Raw genomic sequence first — 9,119 nt, 5'->3', positions numbered from 1 at the left:
AGCAGGAAAGATGGGCAAGAGTAAGGATTTGACGAACGGACAGATTGTGATGGCTAGACGACTGGATCAGAGCATCTCCAAAACTGCAGCCCTTGTGGAGGTGTTCCCGGTCTGCAGTGGTCAGTATCTATCAAAAGTATCCTTTAAATCCTGTTACAGCTTGGTGCCAGATACCACAGCACACCTTCAGGGGTCTAGTGGAGTCCATGCCTTGACGGGTCAGGGCTGTTTTGGCAGGTGGTCATAATGTTATGCCTGATTGGTGTAAATATAATATAATATAATATAATATAATATAATATAATATAATATAATATAATATAATATAATATAATATAATATAATATATGATTTCATTATTGTTAAAAAATGAAACAATTCTTACGTCACACAATCTTTTGTTGCTAAGCAACCTACTGTTTAGATTCCATGTCCTAAAACAGATGCTAAAATTCAAATAAATAATTGTCTGTGTTATTAATAATATTTACTGTAAACTGTTTCAGCACGTTAGAATGAAGTGTACTGACTTTCCAGCCCCTTTCCTCTCACGGCCTAGGGCGTAGGGCACAGTCATGATGACTTCAGTAGTCAGGACACTCGCCATGTCTTTTTAACCTAACACTCTATTGGGCTACACTGACGCCAGACCATAAGGAAAGATAAGCCGCTCTTTAATTGGCTACGCTTTGTTTCCTATTACCTTTCGACCAATCGTTGATCAGTTTGTAACCGATACCCGGCTTCTATTGGCTGGTTCTGTTTACAGTCCCGCCCCTCCTCGCCCACAATGAAACAGGGAGAGTCTTGGCCAAGAAGAGCTAAATGTATGAAGATTTATTTAGGACTATTCTCTCGAATCTGAGAAGGAAACCGGAATAAATCACAATCACATCGAAATACGGATCGTTTTTATTCTCGACCCTCGTCACGCACTCTTTTGGAGTGAACAGAACTTGTTATTTTTTTGCGAAGGCGGATAGTTTTACTGTCGTTAAAGCGACCGTAATGCGGCTCAGCGGCTAATCCCTGCTTTTCATTTAAACTAATTGGTTTCAACACGTTTCTTTTCAACAGCGCTGGGTTGAAGATATAAACATTTCCAAGGTAAAACAATTAATATTTATTAATAATATATCCAGGCAGTATGTTTGTACTGTTTGCTAGATGTTATTATTTTTATTTTTTAAAAAAAAGGTTACATTCAGTTGAAGTGTTGAAAAAAGCTAACTGATTAGCCTGATTAGCTAACGGTAGATGAATGTCGGGGTTTTTGGTGACTTTTTTCTTAACTCTTGCATTCCCTATAAGATGTTATAACGGGTCATATTAAATGACTTATTTCCTTTTTTAAAAAAATGTTCTTGTTACTAAACTTTTGCCCCAGCAATCAAATTTCTTTATGAACCCCAAATCACGTCCTACTCCCTGTATAGGCGCCCTCGATAGGGAGTTCATGTACGGTGCCTACGTCATAACCTAGTGCACTATTTGTCGTATAGGAAGCCATTTTGTATGCGTCCAATCCAGATAGACTAATTCAGTGACCTATAAATAAATAAATCACAGGTTAATTTCTAAATACAGAACCTTCTACCTGATAATAAAGTTCAGTTAATGAATACTGAACATGAAATGTGATTTTTAGGGGTTTTTTTTTTGACTTGACTATGAATTGTGTTTATTTTCCCCCCAGGATGACTGAGTACAAGTTGGTGGTGGTAGGAGCAGGAGGCGTTGGGAAAAGTGCACTCACTATCCAGCTCATTCAGAACCACTTTGTGGACGAATATGACCCCACCATTGAGGTACGTCACCTTAATACAAGACGGAACAAAAAAGTAAAATACATCACACCTACTAAGCCAAGTCGAAGCAGAGTGAAACGTGTTCGTGTTTGTAAACTCGCACGGTTCCAGGTGAAGGGTGTCCCAGACTGTGACTTCAAATCAATACAAGAAGCACAAAATACTACCGCAGTCTGCAAGCCTGATGCAACTTTCCTAGACGAATGTTAAATAAGCCTAACCTGCCCACCTGGGCCGGAAAACCTGTCAGTGCTGAGTCATAGCATGCAGCTTTCTGACTCTTACGTTATTGCATCCAAATACCATAACACTGAACGATGTTTGGATAGATATACTTTATTGATGGCATGAGGGGAAATTGTTGTTACATCAGCCTTAGTCCATTTCACGAACATGCATACACACACAAATGTCCATCAGTATTTACCGCACAGTACATATGTGCAGACTGGCAGTAGATCATGAATATGAGAGTCTAGAAAATAGTCTAGTGTTCGTATTATATTAAAGTTTTGGTTATATTCAGGCTTGGTTGGAATGATGTCAACTCGATTTACAAGATCGATTCCTCAATCATTCATATTTAAAAGAAACGATTTGAGATTCAACCTCACTCGTATGGCTTATTCCAATGCAATAACCTGCAGCAAACGCAGCTAAATCGACATGTTTTTCATTTAAAACACATGTACGAATATTAATACAGACGGTTCTCAGTCTGCCTAAGTTGAAAAATGTATGAGTATGGTATGAGTTTTTGAAAAGAGGAAATCTGACATCCTGTGATTGGTTTGATTGACCCATGATCCAAACACCTCCAACTTTGGGGCTCCCAAACTAGGGGTCTGGACCTCGTAGGGGGGAGTCCTTTTTGTTTTTATTCATTTATTTTTTACGAATAAATATTAGGAATGTCTTTCTGACTATGTTTTGAAATGTTAGCGGAAGTCGATTATGTGTACGTGCTATTTTAGTCACTAGCTTAGAAGTTCAGCAATAAAAAAAAAAAAAAAAGGACCGATTTCTCCGTCTAATTTTGTTAGTGAGGCTGGCTCTGTAGAACAAAAAATAATAATAATCTGACACATACTGAGTCTTTTTCTAGTCTGATCCAGTCTGGATGAGTCTGTTCTCATGATTGCTTCAGGTTATGTCATGGCCGCCGTTATAGTTAGTCATGGAGATCTTTTTTTATTTTTCCCCACATCTTGATGTGAACATGAACCTAAGCGGTTGTCTCACTAAGGTTTCGTGGTGCTGCCATGCGATTAGATAACTGCATGAATGCGTTCCTAATAAAGTGGACGTTGAGGTTATTTGTGCTTCTAATTCAAGGACTTATTACACATGACCTAATGTGCCTCTACACATCCTGTGAGCTAAACAGGCTGATCGTGCGGAGCACAAAGTGCTTGTTACGGTCTATTTTGACCGGTGACCATGCAATACAAGCGTCGTCTTTTTATACACACAGACCTGGATTTCCATGACGTATCCTCTCGCCCTTTTAGCTCACAACGCGGTTGCATAATAGCGTGTGCAGGCAAGTAGGGCAGTGGATTTGCATAGTGACATTTTAGATTTGCATGCTTATGCCACATCTGTGCTAATTTTTTTATTTACTTTTTTTGAAGGTGTTGAAATGCAGCAGGCTATTTCAGGACTTTCCTGGGAATTTGTGCCCGTATATTCCGTATAGATTTGTAGAATTATTTAAAAATAACGCCTAATTACCAGAAGGTTGCTTCAGTGGTGTGAGGCAATGAATAAATAGGCGTAATAAATCCTTCATGTCTGACTTCCCAAAAAAGTTCATTACTATACAAACCGATTTCTAAGAAACTACAGGTAGTAAATTCTCTATATGTTGTATATTAGTAGATTATGATTTATATTAAGCATAAAATGTGTGTTGCCAGTTTGATTGTGTGATTATCTACTGACCTTCACTCAAGGGAGGGGGGGTAGTAGTAGAGATAAGCATGCACTTAAGACATGGTGTGGCTTAAGCTGTGGTCAAATGGATATGTCACAAAATGAACTTTTGTCTTTTCAACGGTTTTGAACATTTACCCATGATATTGTTTTTGCTATACCGTAATTGACTCATTCAGCCATGTTGCATTAGAGTAATGGCTCTAACTTGCCAACAGTATGCTCCTGCCGGAGATCGTTTTGATGGTAAACCACTCTCGGACGCTCTGCCCTCTTTTCTCCATACAGGACTCGTACAGGAAGCAAGTGGTGATCGATGGCGAGACGTGTCTCCTGGACATCCTGGACACTGCAGGTCAGGAGGAGTACAGCGCCATGAGGGATCAGTACATGAGGACCGGCGAGGGCTTTCTCTGCGTGTTTGCCATCAATAATATAAAGTCTTTCGAGGATGTGCATCTCTACAGGTATCGTTTTCAGTTTCGCTGCGAAAAAACCTGCCCGGAATTCCCCTTCACGTAAAGGGAAAGCTTCTCATGTGTTTCATCAACATCGAGACTTCTCATCTAGAACCGCTCGATTGTGATGGGTTCTGTAGTGTCCAGTGTTCTAATGAAGCTACACTTGAATTAAACTGGAAATAAAAGCTTCAACTAAGCGACATTTCTAATGTTTCACAATTTCCTGTTTTCTGAGAAGAGTTGATGAGCAAGGACTTTGTTTCTGCAGATTGCATTATTAAACGTTTCACTTTGTGCACTTTGCCTTTATCTGTTGATTTAATAGCTCTTGGTTTCTGTGCGTAGGGAGCAGATAAACCGGGTGAAGGACAGTGACAATGTTCCGATGGTGTTGGTGGGGAACAAATGCGATCTTGGCACCCGCTCAGTGGAGACCCGTCAAGCACAAGATCTGGCCCGGGGCTACGGCATCCCGTTCGTCGAGACGTCCGCCAAAACACGACAGGTGTGTGAACGCCACTAATGCACACGCGGATGAAAAACATGTTAATCTTCAGGTCATGTTAGTAACGGTCGGTTCAGAGATCTTTGAAAGAGGAGAAAGCCAAACCTCTCAAAGAAGTCCTGATGTTTTGAGCACCGAGTAGAGAGGACTGTACAGGCTTTAAATTCAACCAGAACCCAACTTTATGCAGTATGCTATATTTCACGATTGCTTGCAACAGTCAGTTAAACAGCACACGAGTTGGTTATGAAACTTGTCTTTCCTCTTGGAACTCGAACTTCTTTAAAATAGCTGTGCCCATCTGAAAGCTCTATTTAAACACACACAATCAGTATGAATTGTGAAGGAAAAGAGCTGCATTGATTGTTGTTGAGTGTTTACAGTAAGCTACATCCTGTCCATTTCACCTCGGATCAGAGCAGTCATGATGGTTGCAACATGCTGTAAACCTGGCTGGCTGACTGTAGCGGGAACTTTATGCAAATTTTATATTTTCACCGTATCACGTTCAGCCGGTCAGACGAGATTGTGTGCATTTCTTCATGTCTGATACCACTTGCTGCAAGCAAAAAAAGCCATCACCTTTCCTGGTTAAAAAAACCCCCAAAAACTCCTAACAGCATTACTACACAACTTAATGTCCTGTGTGCAGAGCAATAAAATTAAAACACAAAAACGGGCAGGTTACTAGTAATCAGGAATTAGTGGTCTGTCAAATGAGTACAAAAAAGTGCTTCTGACTGAACATGGATGAGTGAGTTTGGTGTGGAGGAACTTGAGTCCTGACCTCAACCTGATAGAACACCTTTTGGGATGAATTAGAGCGGAGACTGTTAGCCTGACCTTCTCATCTAACATCAGTGCCTGACCTCACAAATGTGCTTCTAGATGAATGGTCAAAAATTCCCATAAACACACTCCTAAACCTTGTGGAAAGCCTTCCCAGAAGAGTTAAAGCTGCAAACTCCATATTACATTCATGTGCATGTAAAGGCAGACGTCCCAGTTTTGACCGGGCTCACAGTCTCCGCTCTAATTCATCCCAAAGGTGTTCTATCAGGTTGAGATCAGGACAGGCAAGTTCCTCCACACCAAACTCACTCATCCATGTCTTTATGGACCTTGCTTTGTGCTCTGGTGTGCAGTCATGTTGAAACAGGAAGGGTTAATCACCAGACTGTTCCCACAAAGTTGGGAGCATGAAATTGTCCAAAATGTCTTGGTATGAAGCTGAAGCATTAAGAGTTCCTTTCACTGGAACTAAGGAGCCGAGCCCAACACACCAGACTTCAATGATTTGGAGGGGTGTCCCAAAACTTTTGCCAATCTAGTGTAAATGCGCTCTTTCTAATATGTCGTGGTTTCTGTAGTAACAACAATGACTTATATGGCAGATGAATATTTATATCCAAATAAAAGGTATTTGATGATTTAACAGTGTTCACTCTCACTCTTCCCCCTGCAGGGTGTGGAGGAAGCTTTCTACTCTCTGGTTCGGGAGATCAGGAGATACAAGGAGACGAACCGCAGCAACAAGAAGAGCAAGAAACACCCACAGAGACGTTGCACTCTTTTATAGCAATACTTCTGCCCACTCTTGCACTACATTCCTGAAATAGCACTGCACACATACATACACACACACACACACACCTGCACACTCTGCTGTAGCATCTAAACTCTTCTCCTTCCACTTAGAACCAATCCAGAGCAAGGTCCCAAGCAGGAAGCTCAGAAACAGTGCCATGGCTGCTATATGCTGTTCTTTTATTTTTTTAGTTTGAAGTGGGTGTATATGGCTCGCCAAACGCAGAGCTTCCTACTTAGGGCTTTACGTATTACCAAGCTTCATGTGTCATTGGACTTGTTTGGATAACTTTTATCCCGCCTCATGCTCCAATTATGGCCAATTGGATTATGATTATGGCTTCTTCTTTTTTTTTTTGGACTTTTTGTAGCATTTATGTACTCCAAAATCTTAAACTTTAACACCATAACCCTCAGTACAAATGTTTAATGTTCTCAAAGCAAACTCGTGCACCCGACCTGTAACCACTATGAATTCAGGCTTGAAAGGTTGCTATGCAGTGACCAGTCTCTCTCCCCCCCTCTCTCTCCCCCCTCTCTCTCCCCCTCTCTTCCAACCCTCCACCAGCACCACTATGGGGGTCAAGTTCAAGCTGCTCGCTTTTATTATCTCCACTGAAACCTGTGTTTCTACACCTCTGCCGTCTCTGCCTCGTTCCCGGCTCTTCTATACCGCGAGCAAGGCTAGAGAGATGATTGTATTGTATTCTTTCACTTTCCTTATTAAAGAAGGAAATGATGCAGGATACATAAATTTTTTAAAATCAGGCCCACATCTGGGTCTGAACACCTCGGATACATTCCTGTTGTCATAGCGATGAGACAGCCTTAGGAGTTTAATGGAATTTTTATTAATAAAAAGGATTTTGGCTAAGACAGAGTCCTGTGTTTCTGTCCCACTTGTGTGATTACTGTTCATTATTTTCCTACAACAGCACAGCCCAGACGTGACTTTATTCCCCTTATACCATTGCAGCTAAATTGTTATTAAATGCAGCTTTCGATTCACGGCTTTGTAACGATGAACACCCACTTGCTTGTTCCTCCATTTGTCTCTGGATTGACTGCTGCAAAGCTCTGACACTGGAGACTCCAAATCCCACCAATTACAATTTTAATCACTGTGCTTATTGTTACTATGGAAATAATAACCACTTGGAATAAGCATGCTAATATAAACATGCGAAATGAATTACAGACAAAGCTGTTAGGGACAATTATGAAAAAATCAACACATTCTGAGCAACAAGTGGTTTTCCTTCACTTAAACAGCTGAAAATCAATAATAATCTTTATTTATAGAGCACTTCCTATTTTCAGTTCAGTTTATTTGTTCAATCCTCTGTAATAGTTTTAAGTCCAGTGTGCTGATGTGGTAGCTTAGTAGTTAAAGGTGTTGGACTACTGGTCAGCTCCACCAAGCTGCCACTGCTGCAAGGCCCTTAACCCTCAGTTGTTAGATAAATGTAAGTCATTCTAGATAAGAGCATATACCTAAAATGTGTGGTACACTGTATTGCCAAACGTTTTCAGATATCTGCCTTTACATGCACATGAATGTAATATGGAGTTGGCCTGAGCTTTGCAGATATAACAGCTTCAACTCTTCTGGGAAGGCTTTCCACAAGGTTCAGGAGTGTATTTATGGGAATTTTTGACCATTCCTCTAGAAGTGTATTTGTGAGGTCACACACTGATGTTGGATGAGAAGGTCAGGCTCGCAGTCTCCGCTCTAATTCATCCCAAAGGTGTTCTATCAGGTTGAGGTCAGGACTCTGTGAAGTTCCTCCACACCAAACTCTCTTATCCATGTCTTTATGGACCTTGCTTTGTGCACTGTTGTGTAGTCATGTTGGAACAGGAAGGGGTTCATCCCCAAACTGTTCCCATAAAGTTGGGAGCATGAAATTGTTCAAAATGTCTTGGTATGCTGAAGAATTAGGAGTTCCTTTCACTGGAACTACTATATATATGGATTGCTTGGGCAATGTGATAATGTTCATAGATCTACAATCAATGTTTCTCAGGCTGATAGAAACTGGAGTAACCGCAGGCCTGCGTCGGCTTAGTTCATTACGAAATCTGTCTTAACATGTGATAATCAAACGCATTATAAAGTATACAAGCCAGTCATGTTTTGATATGAAAATGCAGAACTCAGCACTGGTTTGCCCTGACAGTTGGGGCAGGTGTTTTTAGAACTGGAAATACCCCAGCATTTTCTTAGGGGAAAAAACAAACAAAAAAAAAAAAAAGAGAAGGTGTAGATGCTTCTTTGCCAGTTTTGTGTCATTCCTGTACTGTCCCCATTGACAAGATTGTATTTGATTAATTATTTAATACAGAATTGGTGGTTTTCAAAAGAAATGACTTTAAATTCTAAACATGTAACTGGTTTTAACTTTGTGAGTGTATTCCCAGTAGCTGTACATACACCATTCAGGCATAACATTATGACCACCTGCCTAATATTGTGTTGGTCCTCCTTTTGCTGCCAAAACAGCCCTGACCCGTTGAGGCATGGACTCCACTAGATCCCTGAAGGTGTGCTGTGGGATCTGGCACCAAGATGTTAGCAGCAGATCCTTTAAGTCCTGTAAGTTGTGAGGTGGATTCTTAAAGAATACTTTCAGGACTTCAAGGATACTTTTGATAGATACTGACCACTGCAGACCGGGAACACCCCACAAGAGCTGCAGTTTTGGAGATGCTCTGATCCAGTGGTCTAGCCATCACAATTTGGCCCTTGTCAAACTCGCTCAAATCCTTACGCTTGTCCATTTTTCCATTTTCCAACACATCAACTTTGAGGACAAAATGTTC

At 40.8% G+C, this 9,119-nt stretch overlaps 1 protein-coding gene across 1 annotated transcript; it reads left to right on the top strand.

The window, feature by feature from the left end:
• Positions 1-771: 771 nt before the first annotated feature.
• Positions 772-7,170, top strand: zgc:55558 (GTPase KRas). The gene is made up of 5 exons (XM_058416056.1): positions 772-1,107; positions 1,697-1,808; positions 4,032-4,210; positions 4,550-4,709; positions 6,175-7,170. The coding sequence occupies exons 2-5, from the start codon at positions 1,698-1,700 to the stop codon at positions 6,286-6,288; spliced, it is 564 nt and encodes a 187-aa protein (XP_058272039.1). The 5' UTR covers positions 772-1,107; position 1,697; the 3' UTR covers positions 6,289-7,170.
• The last annotated feature ends 1,949 nt before the right edge of the window (positions 7,171-9,119 follow it).

This window comes from Hemibagrus wyckioides, linkage group LG02 (assembly GCF_019097595.1).
Source record: "Hemibagrus wyckioides isolate EC202008001 linkage group LG02, SWU_Hwy_1.0, whole genome shotgun sequence".
Classification (NCBI taxonomy): domain Eukaryota; kingdom Metazoa; phylum Chordata; class Actinopteri; order Siluriformes; family Bagridae; genus Hemibagrus; species Hemibagrus wyckioides.
Note: the sequence above shows the minus strand (reverse complement) of the source record. Positions and strands in the feature narration are given on the sequence as shown.

What these genes read in the sequence shown, in the direction of transcription:
- zgc:55558 (XM_058416056.1), top strand. Translation starts at nt 1,698, where the DNA reads ATGACTGAGTACAAGTTGGTGGTGGTAGGAGCAGGAGGCGTTGGGAAA. An exon ending in GAGGATGTGCATCTCTACAG is followed by an intron (nt 4,211 to 4,549) that starts GTATCGTTTTCA and finishes TTCTGTGCGTAG; the next exon opens with GGAGCAGATAAACCGGGTGA. An exon ending in CGTCCGCCAAAACACGACAG is followed by an intron (nt 4,710 to 6,174) that starts GTGTGTGAACGC and finishes TTCCCCCTGCAG; the next exon opens with GGTGTGGAGGAAGCTTTCTA.